The 26,515-nt window shown below is 44.0% G+C and overlaps 1 protein-coding gene across 4 annotated transcripts in view; it reads right to left on the minus strand.

Moving 5' to 3' along the window:
* LOC121876969 (synaptogenesis protein syg-2-like) overlaps window positions 1-26,515 on the minus strand; it is a gene marked incomplete at its 5' end in the record, with an annotated part of 122,371 nt that overhangs the window by 53,926 nt on the left and 41,930 nt on the right. Inside the window, 4 exon segments of one of the 4 annotated variants that reach the window (XR_006090858.1) lie at window positions 10,909-11,066; window positions 11,285-12,884; window positions 13,626-13,822; window positions 17,830-17,951. Coding sequence is in view for 1 of the 4 variants with exons in the window: in XM_042382549.1 (XP_042238483.1) it covers window positions 10,993-11,066; window positions 11,285-12,884; window positions 13,626-13,822; window positions 17,824-17,951 (1,999 nt within the window). 4 annotated transcript variants of the gene reach the window in all.

Raw genomic sequence — 26,515 nt, forward strand, 5'->3', positions numbered from 1 at the left:
TTCCTCTACCATACAGTACCGGTGAACCTCCCTTTATGGTAAAATCACGGTACAATCACGCATCCATTTTCCGCACCACGAGGCCCAGGATTAATCCAAACCACCCTAATGGTACAATCACGTTCCTAATCCAGAGAGCAAAGCCCAGGATTAGTCCAACTGTCTCCATAATGGTACAATCACTCATCCTAATCCATAAAACGAGGCCCAGGATTAACCCAACGGACCTCCCATTACAGTACAATCACACGTCCAAATCCGTAAAGCGAGTCTCCAGGTTAAGTGTGGCAAATCCGACTAAACTTACAAGCCCGGCCATCTGTACCTTGTTGCCGCTTGTTAGTGAGCAGATTGACGAGGTCGTTAAGTATGAATTACCGCCGTGTTTGTGCGAGTAGTGTGGAAGTTGCCTCTTAATAATTGCCTCTAGAGAGTCTTTCACTATATTGTGGGGAAAATTTGTCCTGTGTGGATGTTTTGAGGTGTAGTGATGGATGAGTCGTAGTGAGGGATGAGTTGTAGTGATAGGACACCACATGCCACCACATATCCTTGATCCATGTATTCCCCCATGTGTGTGTGTGTGTGTGGATTGGCCAAATCTCTTACGTGATCCACTCCTCATATATCCAGCCCCACATACCCAGCCCCACGTACCCAGCCCCACGACCCCAGCCCCACGACCCCAGCCCCCGTACCCAGCCCCACCCCAGCCCCACGTACCCAGCCCCACGTACCCAGCCCCACGTACCCAGCCCTCCCCAGACCCAGCCCCACGCCCAGCCCCACGCCCAGCCCACGACCCCAGCCCCACGTACCCAGCCCACGCCCAGCCCCACGTACCCAGCCCCGACCCCAGCCCCACACCCCAGCCCCACGACCCCAGCCCCACGTACCCAGCCCCACGTACCCAGCCCCACGACCCCAGCCCCACGTACCCAGCCCCACGTGCCCCCAGCCCCACGTACCCAGCCCCACGTACCCAGCCCCACGCAGCCCCACGACCCCAGCCCCACGACCCCAGTCCCCATGTAGCCTTTTAACCCAGTGGTCCGTGTAACAACGGATGATACGCACTTCCCTCTGGTAATTTCCTATGTGATGGGTTATTTAAGGGCAGTAGTTGGAACCCTCTTTGTCAGGTTCACTCTCTCACTGTTACCTCTGTCAGGGTGGATGTTGTTGTGTGACCCCCAACACACACAATGTCTCAATTTTATTCACTTTTGTTATGGCTTTGTCCTTCTCCCCATCTCCTTCTCTTATTTATGCTGTTATTCTCGCGTCTTTATCGTTATTCTTCTCAAGCACACGTTCTCTTTATCATCATTGTTCTCTTCTCTCTTTCTTCCTCACCCCTGTCTCCCCCTCTTTCTCTATCTCTCTCATTCTTCCTCTGTCCTTCGTTTTCTCTCTCTCCCTCTCATATTTTTTTCCTTATTCCATTTCCTTTCTCTTCTCTTTGTCTCTCATCTCCTTTCTTTCCCTCTGTTTCTCTCCTCTTCCTCCCCTCTCTCTCCTACCCAACCACTCGCAGGAGTTTCCGCCTTCGGCATAGCTAATGGCCATTACACTAACGACTAATTATCCAGTAATGAATGATAACAGCTCTACCCTCCCCTTACACAACTCTCCCTCTCTCTCCTCATGTCCTTCACTTCCTCCCTCCCGTCACACCTATTCCTCCCTCCCATCACACCTGTCCCTCCTGTTACACCTGTCCCTCCTGTTACACCCGTCTCTCCCTCCCGTCACACCTATCCCTCCCTCCCGTCACACCTGTCCCTCCCGTCACACCTATCCCTCCCTCCCATCACACCTGTCCCTCCCATTACACCTGTCCCTCCCATTACACCTGTCCCTCCCTCTCGTCACACCTGTTCCTCCCTTCCCTCAGGCACTAATAAACAACGAATACCTGTAACATAACCACCACACAACACGGTAACATCACACACTAATCAACCAACAGGTACAAAGAATTACAACATATAGTTTCACAAGCTCTACCATCAAACACGTTTCATTCTATATAGCAATGGCGATATCTTTCATTAGTAGACGACGGTATATCAGAAAATTGCTACATCAAGTGAGATTTGTGTAGTTTCTGTGTTCTTTACCCCTACCCAGTTGTGTTGTGTTTACGATTGAGGGGGTTCACTTATTCTCTCATCGTCACATTTGGCTTAGAAAAACGTCATAATCCATCCTGGTCGACAGTAACCCGGATTTTACCTCACGCGAACACTGATAATGTAAACAGCTTATGGTTCGTGTTGTATGTGTCATAGCATCACTACGTATAGAGACTAATTTTACCACCAAACATGTGTGTATTAAGTGTAGTAAGTTATATATCCATGTAGCACTCACAGCTATACTAAATTAATCTCATATATATTAAACTTCAAAATAATTATAGATATTAAACCTTCAGTATATCAGATTATATTTAAAACATATTCAGCGTTGTAGGTATATCATATTATGTAAGTTAGTGTATATTTAGTTACAGACAGACAGACAGACAGACACTGACGGACACACAAACAGATAGACAGTCATTAGCTGCAGAATAAGACTCAATGTTGCTTATTAACAAGTGTAGTAGTGTTGGCGAGAGTGATTATCCAAAAACACCAAGACTTGAGTTAGTAAGAGTTGAATGTGAAGGCAATATGACCAGACACTGTACTTGATTACCCTCACTTCCTCATCGGTCAAGTAAGGTGTCCCTCAAATAAAAAAAAAAACTCACATAGACAAACAGACACACGAATCTGATGTATTTCCGTAATAAAAAGTGTAAAGAAAAAACTATGTAAGGAAATAACGACACAATCCCTGTCCTCCGTAACTTCGCCCCCAGAAATTTTACAAACAAATTTTACACTTTTAATACACTCCTACAGTCACCGTTACCTTACTTTCCACATTTAATATTTTTATTTTTTTACATTTTGTGTCATTTTTACATCACTCCAACACTCAATTTTCATCTCGTTTTTTTCGTATCTCATTTTATATTTCACTAAATCTCTCTCACATTCTCCATTTCTTTTAATCTTTCTCGTTTTCTTAAATTTACATCATTGAGAGGATTCACTCACTAATCTCTCCCTATCTCCCTTTAGTCTCCCTCATTCCCTACCTCTCCACCTCCCTCATTCCCTACCTCTCCGTCATCCCTTCCCTCCCCACCTCCCTCATTCCCCACCTCCCCACCTCTCCCTCACCCATTACCTTCTGCAGTGCGTGTTGGACTCAGGGAGGAACACAAGCCACACTCACTGTTCTCTGAAGGGTAACACACCTGACAAGTGACTCTCACACACGCTACGGCCACAGTCACACGATGGATAACAAGAGACAAAGATGTATAATTCCTTTTTCCTTCTTCCTTACTTCTCCCCCTCCCTCTCTCTTCCCTCCTCCTCCTGCCCCTTCAGTTTTTCTTCATCTTCTATTCCTTCCATTTACCTCTATTCTCCTCACCACACACTGGGGAGAGAAGAGAAAGAAGGGGGATAAGGATATGAAAGAAGAAGATAAAGACGATGAGAGCTAATGAAGGAAGAAAAGGTGGGATAATAATTCAGAGGAGGAGAGAGAGAGAGAGAGAGAGAGAGAGAGAGAGAGAGAGAAGAGGAAAGAGCCTTATCGTCTTCCCTGTCGTGTGGGTGACTGACAGTGTGGCAACAGCCGAGAATACCTGGGAAATACCTTGTATCATATCAGCACCTCAATACACTGCGCCCATCACCACACATAAACGATAAGCAGGTGAGGAAATTCGACCCTAAATGTAAGGAAAAGCGAACGAAATGATTAAAAACAAACGAGAGAAAATGAAACGGAAAAACACACCTCAAACAATGAAACTAAACAACCAAACAAAATCATAGTGAAATAACAAGCAAAAAACACGACTATTTTTAAAATGTTAAACAAAATAAATACAGCTACTGAAACTAGAAAAATTGACAAAAAATAATTCACACCAAAAAAAAAAAGCGTAAATTAATTAAAAGGCAAGTAACACACACACACACACACACACACACACACACACACACACACACACACACAACTATATGCAAGAAGAGCTCAATCAATATTCGGCTACACGAGCCTGATCGATGCCACCTAGGTCAAGGTTGTGTACTACAGCTGCCTGACGGTAGAGCTGTGTGTGTGTGTGTGTCTGTGTGTGTGTGTGTGTGTGTGTGTGCAAATAATAATTAACGGTTTATTGAAAGAGCATGGCTGTCGGAAAGCTAAAAATATACAGTTACATAATTGGGGAATGAGTCACTTGATTGACAAATATTATACAAGTAACATAAGTGATACAAATATGATATATAATAACTAGGTGGGGAGAAGGTTATGGCACAGGACATTTTAAAATAGTGACAGTGTAAAAAGGTAAGATTGATGTAGTTGATGTAGTGATGATAGTGCATAGTTGTAGTGATGATGGTGTAGATAGTGCAGTGGATGTAGTGTAGTGTTCCAGATGTAGTGATGATGGTGTAGATAGCGTAGTGGATGTACAGTACTGTGTGTGTGTGCGTATCCATCACTATATCCCTGCTTAAATCAACAAGCATTTAAAACGCCAACACTTAGTACTAAAAACCCCACAAAACCACAAAATCAACAACCGCTTATAACTTTTAACATCACAAATCAATTGGCACTTACAATCCCCTCACCTGTAAAATCAATTAACACCCACAGACTACACGAGCACCTGCCTCAGCCTTGACTCTGCCTGTGTGTAATGTCAAGGTCTGTCGGCTACTGAAGGGGGGACCAGTGAAGAACGTTTAACTAGAGGGAATGTTAACGGGTCAAGGAAGAAGGATTTTTGCCTCGTTGGGGTGTAGTAGCAATATTTCACTGAAGAAGATGCATTCGATTATGACTGCTGAGGCTACCGAGTACGGGCAGATCGTAGTCTTCCTTCGGTATATAATAAGGCTTTAATTCTTACTATATTATCCACCAAGGCAACTGGTGGGGAAGAGGTGGAGGGAGGGGTTATATAGCATAATCAAGTCTGTCTGTAGGAGCTTTGGGAACGAGTATATTATCCATTTTCGTAATCAACTCTTGCGGTATATTTTCTACTTCAATAGTAAGAAACTTTCCAAAATGGGATACAGTTTATACAATCAAAACCATTTCTGTGAGGTTATGTGAAATCTATCTGAATTAAGGAAGTTTGGTCACGTATTTGGTGGAATTTTATGCAAGACGCTTTGCTTTTGTTTTCATTGTTAACCAGCGGAGCGACGCCATTATAAAAGAAAAAGCGCATCAAAGTTCAGCCGCTCCATCAACAACTATCTCGGGTTGTCCGTCGGCGGAGGGAAAATAACTATGGCTCAAAAGGTTAAAACAAACAAACATTATATTTGTAAGAAAACTTTGGTAAGTGGATATATAATAATAGTCTCTACAGATGCTTAATGAGTATAGTAGATAAATTATGGACACATCTTAGGCGCTATCATTACGGACCATAATCTATATATTGTTACCCACTTATGCAAAATAATTGACAAGGTTGTTTGTTATGTGGTTGGGTAATTAACACGTCCACTGTTCCTAGTAATATCAAATTTCACTTTATTTTCGTAGATTTATATCGCTGTTTCTTAACTTCCCTTCTGCATTTAAATTGCTAGCGTCAAGATGAATGAGTTGCAAAACATACTGCAGAGTTCATACGTGTTGAGTACACCTTCACAACTCTACCACATTTACTGTTATCCCTGACATAATGCATCAATAATACGTGACACATAAAACAAAATTGTAAAGTTGCAAAGTGTTTGTTAAGAGAATGGAAGCGGCCTCACCTGCACGAGCCTGTGTACCTGAGCTGTCTGCCGACTGTTTGTGGTCCTGTCAACAAAGAACTGTTAACACGTCACCACCGTTTATATAACATTAATGTCAGCTATTTCTATAGTCTTTGTGTTCTTATTCAGTTCACTAATCACTCAAAACACAGAAGGTAATCCAGAGTCGTCAGTATTGAAAAGAAAACGAGGAGAGGTCAGCACTGAACGAGTTACTCCACATCATCTGGCCACGGTACCACCAGGAAGGTAGAGTAAGGAAGCTCCACTTCCCCATACAGATGCGTGCCTAAAAAAAACAGCATCAAATCACGAACTGGGCACTTAGTAGTTGGGTCGGTCACCGATAGATAGCGCCACTGTCGCGTGAGTGTCGTCTGCAACAAAGACTATTTGGTTATATGACGTCTGGGAAGATATTGGGAGCATAATGTGTTGTCTAATGGTAGACCCTGCTGCCATATGTGACCAAGTCCCAGGTTGCTCATTTGACTTTCTGTCTCATTTACACACAATTTTAGGGTCTCAATTGTCTCTCTTACCTTTGACAACACAACATACAGACCCTGTACTGTATATTGTTTCTCACTCTTGATCTTTATTGAATCTTTGTATTTCTTTGTGGTTCTTTATTATTATTATTATTATTATTGTTGTTATTATTATTATTATTATTATTATTACATTTTCGCCCCAGACACTGATGTGGGTGAGTGACCTGTGCCGGGGTGGGCTAATCCCAGTAAAGAAAATAAATAAAGACAAAATATGACTGGACATTGAAGAGTCGTTCAGTGTGACAAAACCAAAGTTACAGGTAATGACTCCACGTGGCTGTCATGGTTGTCTTTGTAGGAAGGACAAGAAAAGCCACAGACATTTAAAATTCCATCGCTTCCCTAAAGATAAAGACTGGTGAGATTATGCCATGATTAATTAACTTGTGATATGGATAATCTTTTTGATTTCTTCTCTCCTAAGTATGAAAAGTTGTTGGTAAACGTTTATATAAAGATGAGAATTTTTAGTCAACTTAAATTCAGGAACAGGGACACGAAACAGAAGAACGCATTGAAAAGGAAAAACCAAAAGTTAAATAATGATATGTTTATAAAGTGTTATTTTCACAGGGTGTTGAGCAAGAGTAATGTCCTGTAATGGTTAGGTTTGAATTTGTTCTTATTTTGTTTTGATTAATTTTATGATTGTGGCACATTAATGTTGTCTTAAATTATGCATGGCAAAAAACATTGTACGCCAAGGGATATATTTTCTTGGTTAAATTTACCTTTTATTTAGTCATTTGCATTATTATTTTTTTCATTGTTACTTTTTTTGTTATCTGTAAATTCAATTTGTTTTTTGCTTATATAAATGTAACCCATATTTAACCGGACGTATTTCCTCATTTCTTGTAGTCAAGCGTGTGATGTTACTTTACTCTTGTTTTCTTTCTCAATAGGAATGTGTTTGTAATTCGGTGCAACAAACACCTCACAGCAAACGGAATATTTTGGGGCAACATTTGATTCGACATCGTTACTATAACAAACAGTGGAGCAACAGTGAAGATATCTTATTCATTTATTAACGAACAGCCAAGTTTGTCTATTCGTAATTGGTGAATCTCTATCTCTCTCTTTGTACATTCAATTTCTACGTCTCTTCCTTCCTATCCTTCTCCTTCCTCTTCTTTCTTTTCAAGCTTCCTTCACTACCTCCCTCCTTCACTCTTCCAAGTTCCTTCTCTACCCCTCTCTCTCTCCCTCCTCTACCCCTCTCTCTCTCCCTTCTCTACCCCTCTCTCTCTCCCTTCTCTACCCCTCTCTCTCTCTCCCTCCTCTACCTGTGTCTGTCTCTCCCTTCCCCCTTCCGTCTTTCCTACCACATGTGTTGTCCCAGGTCAGAGCGGTTGGCCTTAATAATCCCCTACCTGCCCTAGCCATGGCCTCGACCTGGCCCTGAGTCGCTCCACCAATATTGCTTCACTGACAGATACAATTGAGGGTTCTACTGGCCACGACCAGTGTGGGGAGGATAGTGTAGGGAGGATAGTATGGGGAGGATAGTGAGGGGAGGATAGTGGGGGGAGAATAGTGAGGGGAGGATAGTGTGGGGAGGATGAGTGGGGAGGATAGGTAGTGGGGAGGATAGTATGGGGAGGATAGTGAGGGGACGATAGTGCGGGGAGGATAGTGTGGGAAGGATAGTGTGGGGAGAAAGGTAGTATGGGGAAGGAAGTGTGGGGAGGATAGTGTGGGGAAGAAGATATGTAGGTATTGGAGTGGTTGTGGGCATAATAGACCCCGGTTATAAGAGACCCCAGTTATAATAGACCCCAGCCATAATAGACCCTAGTTATAATAGACCCCAGGCATAATAGACCCCAGTTATAATAGACCCCAGCCATAATAGACCCCAGTTATAATAGACCCCAGGCATAATAGACCCTAGTTATAAGAGACCCCAGCCATAATAGACCCCAGTTATAATAGACCCCAGCCATAATAGACCCCAGTTATAATAGACCCCAGGCATAATAGACCCCAGTTATAAGAGACCCCAGGCATAATAGACCCCAGTTATAATAGACCCCAGTTATAATAGACCCCAGGCATAATAGATTCCATCATATCTCTTGTAGGTTTGTCAAAATATTTCGTCACACACATAGTAGTCACTTGTAATAAAGCTAAAGGTGGTTTTATTACATTGATTAGCTTTTGACTATGGCTAAAGCATTACACTAATTACTTGTTAGTGATTTTAGTTGTCAAAGTAATGCCGTTTGTGTGTTTGTGTTACTTAATATTTTTTTCTTCATATTCAGCAATTTTTTCCATTTTTAATATATATATATATATTTTTTTAGCTTTTTAATTTTGAGTTTTCTCTGTTAATTCTATTTTTGTATTATTTTAATCTTCTTCTCTTTCCTTTATTCTCCCGTCATCTATTTTATTGCTTATCTTCCTTTATTTATTTTTGGTGTAATGTATTTGGTGTTTTTCATATTTTTTCACTATTTTTTTTTGTCATTTCTCTCTACTTCTTTGTTTTTTCTTTTTATACTCAATTTCCTTTCTTGTTTACCTTCATTTCTAATTTATCTTATGTTTCTTTATTATTGTTTCTTTATTATTCTTTCCCTTTGTGTTTCATTTGGTGTTTTATTTTATTTGTATTTCTTTTGTCTATTTTTTTTAGTTTATTTTTCACTTTCTCTTCTCTATTTCTTTACTCATTGTTGTTATTGTTGTAGTTTTTTGTTGTTTGTTTTGTCATTGGTGGTGGTGGGTGATAAGTGGTGTCAGATGGTGTCAGGTGGTGTCAGGTGGTGTCAGGTGGTGTCAGATGGTGTCAGATGGTGTCAGGTGGTGTCAGGTGGTGTCAGATGGTGTCAGGTGGTGTCAGATGGTGTCAGATGGTGTCAGATGGTGTCAGCTCTCAGTCTCTCTAAGATGTGTATATATGTTTACCTCATGAGAGAGAGAGAGAGAGAGAGAGAGAGAGAGAGAGTCTAATATCATTAAATGGGTGTGTTGGCCTGTTTCTTACTAAAGTCTAAATTTATTTTACTTGTGAGTCTTCTTAAGCGTAAAAATTTAACCCTGATATATTCTCAGTATCTTAGATAATAGGTAAAAGTAGTTATCTTTCACCAGAGTTTGTTTAATATTACTTTTATTTCATCTTATGCTTCAAATACCCACTTAAGATAATACTGACATGAGGATCAAATTTCCTGAAGAAGATAAGAAATATTCATCATAGTTACCCCTCCACAATATTTAGTTTCTATTCCAGTTTTCTTTAATCGCAGACTATTATAAAATTGTAACTTAAATGTTTAGCTATCATTAATGGTGTTTTTTTTCTCCGCTACTGCCTTCTTCTGTATTCAGTAACTTCTCCCTTCATATATAATTCATTCATTCTCTTTTGACTTTCTATTAAACTATTATAATATTTTCTTAACATTCTATTTACTGTCCTTTAAATGCTTAGTCCAGAGAAAAAGTATATTTTAATCGTCTAGTTGTCAATTTAGATGTATGTCTTGTTAACCAAGGTATTTCATATCTAAATTTGTTTCTCGTTAACCAAAGTGTATTTCAAATTCATGTTACAGTGGCTTGTAACGGCACTACTACTACTACTATCATCACTACAATTACTGCTACATCTACTCTTACTATTACAAAAGCAACAACTACCACTACTACTACTAATAATAATGATACTATTAATAATAAAATGAACAACAGTAATTCAATAAAAAATAGGAGCGCTCACAAAATTGACTATACGGTAATATTATTTTATTTATCAGTTGTGTATGTGTGTCTGTCACTACAACTCCGGTGACGTAACAGTGAATAAGAAAAAAATATTACACGTGTCGACTGGAAATGAAAGTGTCACCAACATACTGTATTTACACGAGGGCTGTATTGTGTATTTTGTATTTTGATTACAGCGTCGTGTATAGCCTTACTTAAAGAGTTCATGTTCTCGGCTGTAAGTTGTCTTGAGTATACTTAAGTATGAGGTATAATGTAGGCTATGTGTCATGTTTTATAAGTGAAGTACCTACTAGCTTACAGTGGGTCTATATTTTAACATTCAACACAAAAAAGTCATGTCTGTTGAAATGAACTGACTACTTGCCTGCCTTCTATAACCTTACATTATGTGTCGGGTTGAGGTGTAGATGTCATTTTTTGTGTCCGTGTGTCCCAAGACCCAGTTTGTCCAACATCGACTATCGGGTTCGGTGTCTAGATCAATAATGAGGTGACGCACACGTACGCAGCTACCATGGCGATGTGTTATGCTCTCAGATAATATTAGTGGCCACTTCACCTCGCAATTCTTACTTTGTAAAGATTTCCCATAATTCAAATAAAGAGCGAGAATATATTATAGGTCTGCTACACGTTAAGGTGAGCACAGTGACCGTGTCGGCTCCTTCACTATGTTTTGTGTTAGTAGTGTTAGTCAACTTGGGTGCCTGACCCGACTCAAGTACCTGTGGATGTAAAATGATTCCTGTAACTGGAACACTGGACCTGACTCCTCTAATAGGACCTGACTCCTGTGACTGGGACTGGACCTAAGGGTGATCAGGGCTTCTGGTGTAGCTGGTGAAGGTCTGGTGGTGGCCACGGGAGGTGAAGGTCCGCCAAGCTGTTGTCACATGGATGGAACAGTCATCAGTATATTGTAGGGAACATTTAAGGAATATGTTTTACTTTTTTTTATTGGCTTAACATATGATAAATTGTTCTATTTCCTGTGTACTGAAAAAATTTAACCTAAGGGTTTAAAAAGTAGGTTTATACACCAATAAAAACATATATTTCATAAAACATTTCATACAAAACTCTCATCCATATCATCCAAACCATCTTGTTTTTTCTCTTTGTCGTGGTACACGTGGAAGTGCTTCTCGTCCCCGAACCTCATGCGGGGCGACCCGCTGTAGCGGCGGTGCTGGGGCGGGGTCTCCTCACCCACCTCGGGTTCAGGTCGGGGCAAAGACCCACTGAAAGGCAGGTCGAAACGTCTGTCCAAGGAACGGTACTTGAGCAGGGCGTCCGCCTCTGCCCCGCGGGTTTTGCTGGGACGCGGGAGGGAGCGGTACCCACTGCCCTCAGACCTGCGGGGCGGCGGGTCGTAGTGGCGGCCCACAGACGCACTCACACTGGGCGACTTCTTCATGCAGGAGATGGGGGGCGGCGACCGGGGGATCAAGGGGTCGTACTCGTGACTAACAGTGCGGGTGGGGAAGGTGAAGATGTGGCCACTGGGGTCCCTGCCTAGGTCCCTCTCCCTCTGGTGGTCCCTGTCCTTCGGGTGGTCCCTCTCCCTCGGGTGTTCCCTGTCCCTCGGGTGGTCCCTCTCCCTCGGGTGGTCCCGACCAAGATCCCTAGGAAGATCCCGACCAAGATCCCTAGGGAGATCCCGACCAAGATCCCTAGGAAGGTCCCGACCAAGATCCCTAGGAAGATCCCGACCAAGATCCCTAGGAAGGTCCCGACCAAGATCCCTTGGCAGGTCCCGACCAAGATCCCTTGGCAGGTCCCTACTCATGTCCCTGCCGAGCTCACGTGTGAAGGGAGGAGAGGTAACCAGGGCAACGCCCCCGCTCCTAATGGCACTGCGGGGGGAACCGTAGGGCTCCCTGCCTAGGGTGCTGGAAGCGCTAGAAGAGAACTGTGGGTCCAATAACTCCCCGGTGTCTCCCCGGTCGTCGAGCGAGGCCCGGTATCTGCCCAAGGGTGGCTCTCGATCCCTTAGAATAGATGGTGGAAGATCCCGGTCCCTTAAAATGGATGGTGGAGGATCCCGGTCCCTTAAAATGGATGGTGGAGGATCCCGGTCCCTTAAAATGGATGGTGGAGGATCCCGGTCCCTTAAAATGGATGGTGGAGGATCCCGGTCCCTTAAAATGGATGGTGGAGGATCCCGGTCTCTTAAAATGGATGGTGGAGGATCCCGGTCCCTTAAAATGGAAGGGGGATCCCTTAAAATGGAGGGGGGCTCCCGATCCCTTACCATAGACAGATCCCTGTCCGAGTACCCGCCAAGGCCGTCGACCCCTCGGCCCACGTGCAGGGTGTGGAGTGAGTCGGAGTACGACCCCCGGGGCAGGTACAGGTTGTGAGACACCACGTCGCCGTTGGGTCCTTTCATGGGTCCTCTCCTGCTCTGGTACATGGAGTCATACGTGGTTCTCGGCACTTCGTTTTTATTCACCAGGATTCCACCCTGTGGCTTGGGTGGCTCCACGAAGAGTACCGTCCGCCCCTGGGAGCTCTTGCCACCGTTGTCGGAGCGGCCGTTCTCCTTGATGATGGGCTGCAGGGGCCTGGAGGACTGGCGGATGATGGGTTGGAGGGGGATGCTCTCCTTGGTGTGTGCAGCGTCCTTCACAGTCAGCTGGGAGCTCTTAGAGAGGTGGTTCCCGCTGGCTGGTCCTTCCTTCCCATCCGGCGACTGTTTCTGTTGAGGGAGAGAAGACAAGGAATTAGTGAGTGAGCCACAGGTAGATAACAGGTAGATAACAATATACGAAATTAATGAAGACCGTGAGTGTTGCAAATAAGGATTCCTGTTGTACTTGTTATTAACTCAGGTGGTCTAAATACTGACAGGTAAAGTGTACACACACACACACACACACAGCGTTCATTAGCTATACATTAATTTGCAAATGGACGAAATTAGACGAGGGTTTAGTCCTTTTTAAATGGATCAAAATAATTAACCCCATTTCGAAGCTCATGTGAACTTGTCATGATTTTAATTGCAACTCGACCACCAAAAAAAAAAGATGAAATGCAAATTAAAATAACAACATCATTTGCAATGACATTCTGCTCGACATTATTTTGTAATGAATAAAGAGGAGTAATGTTTATGGTGGTCTGGTAACATTGTCGTCTGTACTCCTGAAGACCAGAGTTCGACACCAAAGCTAAGGTAATGGTGACAGGAGGTTGTGTATTGGGTAGACTCTCTCTCTCTCTGTCTCTCTCTCTATCTTTCTATTCCCCTTTCTCTCTCCTTTTCCCTTTCTCACATTCTTTCTTTTTCTCTCTCTCTCCTCCTCTTCCCTACCTCGCTTTCTCTCCTTCCCCCTCCGTCCCTCACTTTCTCTCCCTTCCTTCCGTCCATCTTACCCTCCCTCTCTCCCTTCCTTCCGTCCATCCTACCCTCCCCTCTCTCTCTATGCCACCTCACCTGGTCTCCGGACAAGATATCCTTAGGCAGCTCAGAGACAGTAGCGGTGGCCGTCCTTCTCACACACTTATGACTTGACTTCCTCAGCCTCAACCTGACGACGGTGACGACAATGATGACTATGATGACGATGGCTCCCACCCCACATACGAACATGATGATGGTAGAGAGGGAGGGTGGTGAAGACGTGCTACCTGCTTGAGGACGGAGATAAGACACAGGTGAAGCATCGGAGGTGTTAATGATGAGGGAGAGAGAGGGTGATGTTGTGTGTGGTGGTGAGAGGTGATGTGTGGTGGTGGTGGTGGTGGGGTGGTGGTGGTGGTGTGTGGGTGGTGGTGGTGGTGGGTGGTGGTGGTGGTGGGAGAGAGGGTGATGTTGGTGTGGGTGGTGGTGGTGGTGTGGGTGGTGGTGGTGGTGGTGTGTTTTAGTGGATGTGGGTTGTTTTGGGTGAAGGGGATTGGTGGGTGTGGATGTTATGTGGGTGAGGATGTTGTTTGGATGAGGCAATTACTGGGTGTTGTTGGATGAGGATGTTTTTTGTGAGTGAGTTGGTGGGTGATGTGTGTGTGCGTGTCTGTGCGTGTCTGTGTGTGTATGTGCGTGTGTGTGCGTGTCTGTGTGCATACGTTTGAGAGTGAGGGAGGAGGGGGTAGGGGAGAGTTTAGGTGGATGCTGGTGGATAGATATGGATGTTTTGGTGGATGTAGGTACTAACATGAGAGTAGTTGTGTATTAATAACATTGATATTAACGAAATAATAACAAAACATCACCCCAGGAACCATCTCCTCCACCTGGAAACTAACAAAGATTATTTTAGCCAAGGAAATGAAGCTCAGATTCCAGTGACCTGTAACTGATGACCTGTAATTAAAATCTAAACTGACATGAGATCATTATTAGTGACCTGATATCATATATATATATTGACCTGAAAAGATTGAGTGACCTGATATCATAATTTCGTGACTTAAGTCGAGTGTCCTAAAGAAAAACAATTAATGACCTTATATTAAGACTTAAGATGACCTGAAATGACCTGAGATGCAAATTAACATGACTTTACATAAGGAAATAACCTGAATACCTACATAACCTATACCAAACATTTAAGAGAAATTCTGCAACACAAACTGAGATGACTTGACATTAAGATGAGCTTATTTAGTATTACAGAATTTTTCGGACCTTATATTAAAACTTGAAATGACCTTAAGATTGACTTTAATGACTTAACACTCAAATATCAAATGTCTGAACTTTTAATTCTAAGATAAATGACTATAAACATTATACCAAAAGATGTTATATAAATTTGTAATAAATGAATGTTTATGGTAAATATAGCTATAATTATATACAATATTTAAGTTAATATTAATGGTATAATAATCTAGTTTATTATACCTTAATATTAAGAGGTGCATCTAATGACTTAATTAGACAACAGGTAACAGTGATGCTTGGTAGACACATATGGGCTTTATTTTATACCTGGAGATCACCTGAAGAATCTCTACCCCCCCCCCAGTTTATCTCACCTTAAGATTGACCACCCTAACGCTATTGGGAGATGAGGTGAGGTTGGGTTGGGTTGGATTGGGTTGGGTTGGATTGGGTTGGGTTAGCATTGGGGTGGTTAATCTTAAGGTGATCCCACTTAGATGACCACTGTAATCGTGACCTCTGACCCGGTTGACCTTAAATATGTGACCTGATTCAAGCAAGGGGGGAGCACAAAGGTCAGTATTAAGTTAGGAGCTTCTTTTAAGGTCGAAGATGATGTATGAGTGTAATAAAGCAAACTCCAGTGGAACTAGAAAAACAAACAAACAAACAAACAAACAAGCAAGCAAACAACCTCTATAACCAGGCTGATTTTAACCAAGCTTGACCCTTAGCTCAGCTGTTAACCCCATGAGTACGTTGACTTACTTCCTTTGAGTACAGTACAATGAAGTAGCCCTGTAAGATACTGTTAACCCCTTGAAAACAATGATTTAATCCTTTGAGCATATGATGGCATTGTACTCAGGGAATTAAATTCAAGGGTGTTAAATATATCCTACCAAGAAACTTCATTGTACTCAAATGACTAATTTCTTGTACTCAAGGGGGTTAATGACCAACGTTTGTGACCTTTTACTTAAATAAGGTCACGCATGATACAGGTGATCGTGCAGGACAGGTAAGAGTGCTCCCCTGTGCTGTGCTTGATGGTGGTATATAACAATACAAAAGTCCCTCCCAGAACAACTCACAAAAGATCGATTATCTTAAACAATTTACATTTTCAGTAATATTAACTTTAATCCTTGACCAATATTAACTAAACTTTACCTGTATCTACCTATCTGTTACCCCAATCATGTGTATAAATTTCACACAGATCGAATAATGAATTGCTAACATACAATGAGACAAGGACACAAACAAAATCGAGCAGACTTGACTAAACGTTCAACCTTACACCCGATTCACTGCTGGTGGATAGAGAGAACGTTCAGGTGGTCTTTTTTTTTATCCGATTTTATCCGACAAATTAGCTTATTGTTCTCTTAAGGCGGATGGTTATAAATTCCTACATTAATTAAGGCCGGTGTCGACAGCGTTCTATATACACAATGCAACTAAGATGAACAACATAGGAGGGATATTGATCGAATCTATAACAATATTGTATACTTCTTTAGACGAGGTAATTAGGCTACTGAATACACACACACACACACACACACACACACACACACACACACACACACACACACACACACACACACACACACACATCTCTTTTACTAATCTTGTTTTATCATCGTATTTTCATTCCATACTTTTCCATCGATTCCTCCTCTTCCTCTTACCTCCTCTTCCTCTCTTACACACATTCATCCCCTTCTTCCTTCTCCTCACTATTCTCCTCCTCCTCCTGTTATGTCCTTCACTTTTATAATCAACTTCCTCCTCTTAAACCCCTTCCTCTCGCCCTCTTCTTCTTCTTCTTCTTCTTCTTCTTCCTTCTTCTTCTTCTTCTTCTTCTTCTTCTTCTTCTTCTTCGTCTTGTTCTCCTTCTTCTTCTTCTTCTTCTTCTTCTTCTTCTTCTTCTTCGTCTTGTTCTCCTTCTTCTTCTTCTTCTTCGTCTTGTCGGTCATCTGAGGACGTCTTCAGCTATCTTCCGGCGAAGGGTCTCGACTGCATCACCCTCTATCACTACCCAGACACCCCATCTCCTGCTGTTCCTCCTCCTTCTTCCCCTCCTCTTCTTTCTTCTTTCCCTCCTCCACCTCCTCTTCTTCTTCATTCTTCTTCTACTCTTCCTACTCCTCCATTATAACCACGAAGACATACAATTTCCTCCATAAAAACCTTCCAATCATCTTCGTCCCCTTATGCATTCTTCTCCTTCTCCTCCTCCTCCCCCCTCCCCATCCTTCTTCCTCCTCTATCTCCCCCTTCTCCCTCTTTCTCCTCCTACTTAACAAGCTTCTCTCCATCACTACAATTTTCCAGCTAAAGTCTTAAAAATTCAACTTATTTTTCGATCCAATTTGCTGAAAAATATTCCTATTCTCCTGACGGTCTGCGAGAACAGGATCTAGCACCTTAACATTCACCTGTCTCCTTCCCTCTTCCTTCTTCCTTCCTCCTCCTCCTCCTCCTCCTTTTTCTTGTCTCTATTTCCTCTTTCATATCCATCATCGTTTACTTGTCATTACACACATCTCTCTCTCTCTCTCTCTCTCTCTCTCCCCTTCTCATTCTTCCCTTCCATCTACCTCCCATTCTCTCCCTCCCATCACCCACTAAACCTATCCGTGACCCCCCCTCCTAGATATGACGCCATCACCCTCTCACTATCCCATCACCTCCCTCTCACCATCCCATCACCTCTCTTTCACCATCCCATCACCTCTCTTTCACCATCCCATCACCTCTCTCTCACTATCCCATCACCTCCCTCTCACTGACCCATCTCTCTGTTCAATTGATTCTTCCATTATCCTCGCAACCGTGCCCACCCACCTCTCCCATCACCCAGCCCACCCACGTCTCCCCATCACCCAGCCCACCCACCGTCACCATCACCCAGCCCACCCACAGTGCCCACCCAGCCCACCCACCGTGCCCACCAGTGCCCACCCAACCCACCGTGCCCACCGTGCCTACCAGCCAAGACCTGGTTTAGGGAACTCACGCATACGGTTCTCTGCCGTCTTGAAGGTGAAGGCCTCCACCAGGCGGTAAGGACTCCTGCCGTAGGAGGTGTGAGACGACACATACACCACGTAGTCCTGACCAGAGGTGAGGCCACGCACCAGGAACCTGAAGGATACCAAGGATACCGTCAGTACAGGGAAGGAGTTATAAGGACAGTGACAGTATGATACAGTATGACAAGACAGGTGAATAATGACAAGGACAGTGACAGTACAGGTAAGGAATAACAAGGACAGTGACAGTACAGGTAAGGAATAACAAGGACAGTGACAGTACAGGTAAGGAATAACAAGGACAGTGACAGTACAGGTAAGGAATAACAAGGACAGTAACAGTACAGGTAAGGAATAACAAAGACAGTGGCAGTACAGGTAAGGAATAACAAGGACAGTGACAAAGACATAGACAGTGCATATAACAAATACCAAAACATGGACACTAAGATATTCGTTAAAAACCTGAAAAAATAAGAAAATTTAAATAGTAATTACATAGATAAAAACATGACTGTGCTTATCCCTGTCTGTCTGTATGATGAGTATATGTAATTCCTGTGTAGTTGTTTCTTGACCATCCAAAAATGACACCCCCCCAAAAAACACCTAAAAAAACACACAAATTATATTAAAAAAAATCGAGAAATCGGTAAAAATACGCACCCATGAGAGGAGGAAGGGCTTAGAATTTATATATTTTGAATTAGATGAATTTTGATAGATATAAACAAACAGGAAGCAAAGAAAAGTGACGAGAAACAACACACCCACGAGTCAGGTCTCTGGACACACACCCATAAGTCAGGTCTCTTATGAACACCCCCTCCCCCCTTCCCCCACAAGTCAGGTCTCTCTGTGAACATTACTGCCGCGTATGTTAGCAGGTAAGTCATTATACGAAATGAGACACCTGGCCAAATTACAGCCCGTGGATTATGAAGTAACCAAACGGCAGGTGAGGGCATCATTACGGGTTATAGAGCTGTGACGGAGGAGGAGGTGGGGGGGGGGATCTAGTGACGGAGGGGTTGAAGGTGTAGAAGAGGTGATGTTTCCTCCCCCTTTCTTTCCTTTTCTTTCTGTCTCTGATCCTCTCCCTTATCATTCTACCTCTCTTCCTTCCCTCTCCCACTTACCCCTATTTCCTTCTTCTCCCTTTTATTCTCTCTTTTCTCCCTCTCCTGCACCTTTCACCCCCTCCCCCCCCCTTTCCCTCCTCCTCACCGATCATAAACATCAGAGGTATTATGGGAACTACTGTACACGTAAGAGGAGTGAATCAGGGCATATAATAGCCTATCCCCTCCTTTCCCTCCCCCCCTTCCCCTCCTTTCTTTCCCTCTCCTTCCCTTCCCTTACCAAACCCTCCCCTTTTCCATCATCTTCCTCTTTTCTCACCTGCCTCTCTCTCCCTTCAACCAGGACATTCTTTCCTCCTCCTTTCCCTTTCTCTCCTCCCTTCTCCCCTTCCTCCACCCCCCCTCTCACCGGGCACCAGAAGGCCTAATCAGTTCATAACCATTATTGTCGAACAAGGTGTCGAGAGGCAGCTCAATCACGACAACCTGTGATGGCAGCTCTCCCTTCTTCTGTGAGGGAGGGAGGGAGAGAGGGAGGGAGGGAGAAGTAGGGTGATAATTAGTGAGAAGGTATTGAGGTAGATTCTCCTCTTTCTCCCTATCTCCTCCTTCTCTCTTCCACCCCTCTCTACTTCCCTCTCATTAATTAATTCAATGAGGATGACCACCCCTCTCCCCCACTCTCCTCACTGGGTCCTCCCGCCTCTCAATGGGTCACGTGACGAGCAGGAGGCATTGTCTTCCAGCCCGTGAAATCACCATTACAATGACGGTCACGGTGTGTGGTGTGCTGGTGAGGGGGGAGGGGTGAGGGGGGGACTGAAGGTAAGGAGGCTAGTGTTGGTGGTAGTGGTGGTAGGGCATCTCTCTCTCTCTCCTACAGGAACTCATTACCTCATAACTAATCTCAATCTTCACTAAGTCCAATCTCAACTAATCTCAAATAACCACTAATCCCAATCACAGGTAATCCTTGCAAATAACCACTAATCCCAATCACAGGTAATCCTTGTGGCGGGAAGAGTTTATTGAACACCGTGTTATGAAGGCAGTATTTCTTCACTGCAATTTGGTGCTGAAGTAATAATGGCGTATAGTCCGTGTTAAAGGTGTGTTATTGGTACAGGTGTGTGGTGCAGGTGTGTTATTGGTACAGGTGTGTGGTGCAGGTGTGTGGTGCAGGTGTGTTATTGGTACAGGTGTGTGGTGCAGGTGTGTGATGCAGGTGTGTTAGTGGTACAGGTGTGTGGTGCAGGTGTGTGATGGGTGTGTTGTTGGTACAGGTGTGTCAGAGTGCAGGTGTGTTATTGGTACAGTGGGTGCAGGTGTGTTAGGTACAGTGTGTGGTGCGTGTTATTGGTACAGGTGTGTGTGGTGCAGGTGTGTTATTGGTACAGGTGTGTGGTGCAGGTGTGTGATGCAGGTGTGTTAGTGGTACAGGTGTGTGGTGCAGGTGTGTAATTGATACAGGTGTGGTATAGATGTACAATATAGATAAAAACACGTATCACAGGTAAATATACATATAAATATATCACCTACATGTATCGTCAATGTATCTGATATCCTTCCCTGCACAACCACACACAACACCGCCACACTAACAAGCTAACACAGACCAACCCAAACATTGAAGTAGTCTGATGTCTGTGTCTGTCTGTCTGTCTGTCATTCTGTCATTCTGTCTGTCTGTCTGTCATTGAGCTACACCCCCAAACACCCTCTCGTTCAACCTCCTGGACACAAAGCCTCGGTATATGGACACAGTCAACCACCTAAATGTTATGGTTGACGACACTACACGGTCCGCTATGCTCACAGGACACTACAAATGGTGTTAACAATACAAGACAGTGAGTCCCGTCTCCTCCTCCTCCTGCTGCATATCGCCTTTCATCTCTCTCTCGTCTACTAGAGCGAGTTGGAGGTCCCTGTGTCGTTCTTATGTCAATACTGGGGCTATGTCACTCATGGATGCAGTGTATAGATCTCTCTCTCTCTCTCTCTCTCTCTCTCTCTCTCTCTCTCTCTCTCTCTCTCTCTCTCTCTCTTAGGCTACAGGGAGGAAGGAAGGGGGGGAGTGGGAGGGAGAAGGAAAGTGGGAGGAGTAGTGGAGGGGAAGAAATGGGAGGAAGAAGGATGGGGGAGTGGATAGAAGAAGGATATGGAGGAGTGGGATGAAGGGGGAGAAGTGGGAGAAAGAAAGGAGATGGAGGAAGTAGGAGGAAGAAAAGGGAGGGGGGGAGTGGAGAAAAAAGGGGACAAAGAAGTGAGAGAAATGGTGATTATCTTTTAAGCCAGCCAGGTCCCCCTCCCCCTCTCTCGTAATAAGAGGGGAAAGCGTTGTTGGTAACGAGTCAATTAGGTCATTCTAAAGTCAAAGTCAGGTCAGGGCAGTTGTCTCGTGTAAGTTGCGGTCACTTCACGAGCCAGTCACACCACCATCAACACACTCGTATGGCCAGTGTTATGGTGAGCAGCAAGGTCATGACAGCCACTGTTAACCGAGGCATCTCAACACAGTCCACTCCTTAAACCAGGTCATTGTCACCAGCCTCTCCCATAAGGTCAGTTCAGTCACCAGTCTCACCAATCACGCCAGTTCAGTCACCAGTCGCTCCCATAAGGTCAGTCCAGTCATCAGTCTCTCACGTAAAGCCAGGTCTAGTCACCAGCCTGCCCCTGTCCCTCTGAGGAAGTCAGGTCATTGTCAGTAGCTGAGTCACAAGTGTTTGTTCTCGTTCTGTCCACTGGCCAGGTTCACACGGCTGTCGAGGGGGAGGGGGGCAGCTCCTCCTCCTCCTCCTCCTCTTTTGCCCCCCCCCTTCTCTTCCTCCTCTTTCTTCTTGTCCTTCTTTTCTTCCTACTCTTCCTCCTCGTCTTTCTCTTCGTCTTTCTCCCTGTCCTCTTCTCCCTCCTCCTCTTTCTCCATGTCCTCTTCTTCCTCCTCCCCCTCTTCTTCTTCCTCCTCTTCTTCTTCCTTCTCCTCCTCTTTCCCATCCTTCTCCTCTTCCTCCTCCTCTTCCCCCTCCTCCTCTTCCTCCCCCTTCTCTTCTTCCTCCTCCAAATCATCACCATCACCATCATCATCACCATCATCACCATCACTATCATCATCACCATCACCATCACCATCATCAACACCATCATCACTATCATCATCACCATCACCACCACCACCACCATCACCATCCTCACCATCACCATCACCATCATCATCATCACCAACAACATCATCATCACACCATCCTCCATCATCATCATCAGTTACATTGTCAAGGTCAGGGGAAATATGTGTGAGGGTCTTGGTACGAATATTAATGGATGACAGTGCCAACTGGTTGGTTGTTTTTGATGGCTGTTTGTGAGGGAGATGGGAGGAGAGGGAGGGGTGAGGGAGATGGGAGGGAGGTGAAGAGGAAAGGGGAGGGAAGAGTGTGTTTGTCTTAGGGTGTATGATGTGATGGTTCTGAGTGTGTGTGTGTGTGTGTGTGTTTGACTGACGCCTTACCTTCTAGTCTGTGTGTTTGTTTATCATATTGTGTCTATTTGTCCTTTTTTATGTCTGTTTATAAGGTGAATTTACTGTTTTGTTTGTCTGTCTGTCACCGTGTCTGTGTCTGTCTGTGTCCCTCTCTCAGTCGGATCAAAATGGTGTCCAAAAATATTCGACGGTAAAAAGAACAGCTTGTCCCCCCCCTTCGCCCTCAATCTCTCCTCCTCCTTTCCCAGCCCCCCTCCCAGCGCCCCCCCCCCACCTCCTCCTCTTCCAGGTAAATCTCAGCTTTGCCTAAAATAGCACACCTCCCTCCCCTCTCTCTCCTCCCCTCCCTCCTCCCCTCACCCTCCCCTCCCCTCTCTCTCCTCCCTACCCCTCCTCCCCCCACCCCTCCCCCTCTCTCTCTCCCCTATCCACCTCCCTCCCTCTCTCGAACTCTCCCATTTTCAGTTCTGTGCCTATCCTCTCTCTCTCTCTCTCTCTCTCTCTCTCTCTCTCTCTCTCTCTCTCTCTCTCTCTCTCTCTCTCTCTCTCTCTCTCTCTCTCTGTCTCTCTCTCTCTCTCTCTCTCTCTCTCTCAAGAACATATATTTTGTCTTTCTAACTTCCTTCTTATTCTCTCTACCTCCATTTTTCTTCTCTGGGTTCCTCTTCCTCCCTTTTGTCCTCCTCTTTCTCCCTCGTTACCATTCCTTATTCCTCCTTTCTACCTCCTCCTTCCTCCTACACTCTCTATCACCTCTCATTCTTCCTTCTTCATCACCACCTCCGCTTCCTCCCACGTCATCACCTCTCCTTCCTACCCCCTCCTCCCCCTCCTCATTCCTACCTCTTCATCGCCTCCTCCTCATTCTTACATCTTCATCACCTCTTCCTTCTTCCTGACCTCAACCTACAACCCACATCTCATTGACACGTATTTCCAGGTTTCTTTAATTGGTGTCAAGGGCGGCCTTTTATCACAAGGCCGAGGGCATTAAATTCCTCTGGAGCGTCACAGAATAAATACTGGAATGGGTGGAATTGGGGATCGACTACAATTGGATTCTGGAACTGGGAATTACTCTGGAATTAGACTATATTAGGTACTAGAACTGGGAATTACTCTGGAATTTAGGTACTGGAACTGGGAATTACTCTGGAATTTAGGTACTGGAACTGGGAATTACTCTGGAATTTAGGTACTGGAACTGGGAATTATTCTGGAAATCGTCTGTATTAAATTCTGGAGCTGGGAATTAATTTTCTGTACTTTATAAGTCTTTTTCTTTTCTCTTCCTTCTCCTCCTTCCCCCTTCCTCCCCCTTCTCTCCTCCTCCTCTCTTCCTTCTCCTCCTTCCCCTTTCCTCCCCCTTCTCTCCCCTCTCCTTCCTCCCCTTCCTTGCTCCCTCCTCCTCTTCCTTCTCTCTTCCTTCTCCTCCTTCCCCCTTCCTCCCCCTTCTCTCCTCTCCCTTCCTCCCCTTCATGCTCCTCCTTCTCTCTTCATCCTCCTTCTTCCCCCCTTCCTACTCCTCCCTTCTCCCTCCCTATTGTCCTTATTTCTCCCTCTTCCTTCCTTCACACGATTAAAACAGAAATCCCTCTCCCTCCCACCCCTCTTCCTCCTCCTCTTCCCCTCCTCCTCTTGCATCACTTTTCACTGGTGTAATGTGATTCTCCTCTCCTCCTCTCTCTCACCTTTTTCTTAATTGCGTTTGTTGCACACTTTTCACCTTCGTTTTCCGTCGTTGCACACTTTTACACAGCAACACTCTTTCCTTTTTTTTCCTTTACTCATTTACAATTTAGATTCACCACGCGCTGGGACTTACAACGCAATACGCTAATTCTCATTCTGGACTTTTACATTGAGATAGATTTTCTGATTAACAGTTTTGTAGCGGTATACATTGGCTGTCTATTCACCATTTTTTTCGGTATCGTGGAATATTTCTGCTCTTTTCATTGATTTTTTTGTCGTTGATTTCTTGTTCCTTTTCGTTGATTTGTTGTTCTTTATCGTTGATTTCTTGTTCCTTATCGTTGATTTCTTGTTGTTTATCGTTGATTTCTTGTTGTTTATCGTTGATTTCTTCTTTTTTCCATTGATTTTTTTTCTTTTTTGTTTTCATTGCATTCTACGTGTTGCAATTGGAGTTATTTTCCATTGCAAAGTTTTGGAAGGAGACAAGATTCCGTTTCCTACTTTTGCAACTGAATAAAGCAATTCTAGTTTTCACAATTTTGCAACGATATTTTTTTTCATTTTAAGATTTTTGTGTGTGTGTGTGTGTGTGTGTGTGCAACGGAAGAGACTAAATCACGTTTCACAATTTTACAAAAGTGTAATTCTCATTTCATACACTACCATAAATACATGTTACAGTTTCTTACACTTTAACTGTACATTTTGCTTCATATTAATATTTTTTTGTATTTTGTACCGTTTAAAACTTTGAGAATTTGTTGTATAAAGTTAAGCAATGGAGTAATCTAATAGTTTTTCTTTATTTTACAATTTAGTTTTATTTAATTTCAAGATTCACTCACTTCAAGATACACTCACTTCAGGATTCACTCACTTCAGGATTCACTCACTTCAGGATTCACTCACTTCAAGATACACTCACTTCAGGATTCACTCACTTCAGGATTCACTCACTTCAGGATTCACTCACTTCAGGATTCACTCACTTCAGGATTCACTCACTTCAGGATTCACTCACTTCAGGATTCACCCACTTCAGGATTCACTCACTTCAGGATTCACTCACTTCGGTACTCTTGCAAATACACTTACACTTCAACAATGGGACGAGCACCAATGTATCCCCTGTCCCCTAAAAATCAAAGCCGATTAATTGAAGGAGGAATCAAGTATTGGGTCTTAAATCGGATTGTGTCGTGGTTTTGTTGGGGTCATGGGACGGGGTCGTGGTTGTGTAGGTCCTCCCGTCACATATGAGATGGGTGGAAGAGGGACGGGAGGAAGGTGGAGAGGGGTAGGTGGAGGGAGGGTGAGTAGGTGGATGGGTAGAGAGGGGGTGAAGGAATGAGGGAGGGAGAGTGAGATTGAGTTAAATACACACACACACACACACACTCATTTTTTCTCTTCCTTCTCACTCATTCACTCCTTTACTCAGACCTCTCTCTCTCTCTCTCTCTCTCTCTCTCTCTCTCTCTCTCTCTCTCCTTTATAATACACAGTACCTTCCTCCATTGTATCACCAACATTTTCCAACTTTATAAGAGACGGTCTGCCAACTTTTTTTATGTCTCTGTTCCTACTGCGTAACTTCCCGTTCCTGAGACTACTCCTTTCCGTTCCACAAAATTCCTTTCCATTCGTCAAACATCCCTCCCCTCCTCCCACTACACCCCCCCCCTTCTTCCTCCTCTCCTCCCTCCTCTTACCCCCTACCTACCCCTCCAGTCCCCCTCCCCTTTCCCCCCTACCCCCCCCTCCCCAGTCCTCCGTCTCAACCCTTTTCTTTTTTTGAGTCTGTAAATTTACTCTCGTCTTCTCAAGGGATATTTTTTTATTGGTTCTTTTGTGTTCTCATTCTTTCGGTTTTATTCTTCTTCTTTTTTTTTGGGCGTTCTTGCAATTCCTTTTCTATTGTTGGATATTTTGGTTTCATTCTCTCTTTCACTCTCTCTCCTTTCTTCAATTTTCTCTCTCTTCTTTTGCATTGCTCCTTGAATTCTCCACAGTGTGTGTGTGTGTGTGTGTGTGTGTGTGTGTGTGTGTGTGTGTGTGTGTGTGTGTGTGTGTGTGTGTGTGTGTGTGTGTGTGTGTGTGTGTGTGTGTGTGTGTGTGTGTCCCATCCGATGCGGTTATGCAGACAGCATTACACAGTGTTAAAAAAAAATGGTGTTTTTTTTAATCATATTTCTAGAGTCCATAAAAAGCGAGGAGGGGTTGAGTACATGTGGTTCTGAGTACAGACGGTAATGTTTCATGTGTTTTTCTGTGTTTTTTTTTCTCTCTCGTTTGGATTGCATTAGCAGACGCTTGAGAGTTATGATGTTATATTTTTACTCTCAAAGTCCGGATAAATGAGGGGGTTATATCCACGTGGTTGAGTCCGGTTAAATAATGTTTCGTGGGTGT

This window comes from Homarus americanus, unplaced genomic scaffold (assembly GCF_018991925.1).
Source record: "Homarus americanus isolate GMGI-L3 unplaced genomic scaffold, GMGI_Hamer_2.0 scaffold53880, whole genome shotgun sequence".
Classification (NCBI taxonomy): domain Eukaryota; kingdom Metazoa; phylum Arthropoda; class Malacostraca; order Decapoda; family Nephropidae; genus Homarus; species Homarus americanus.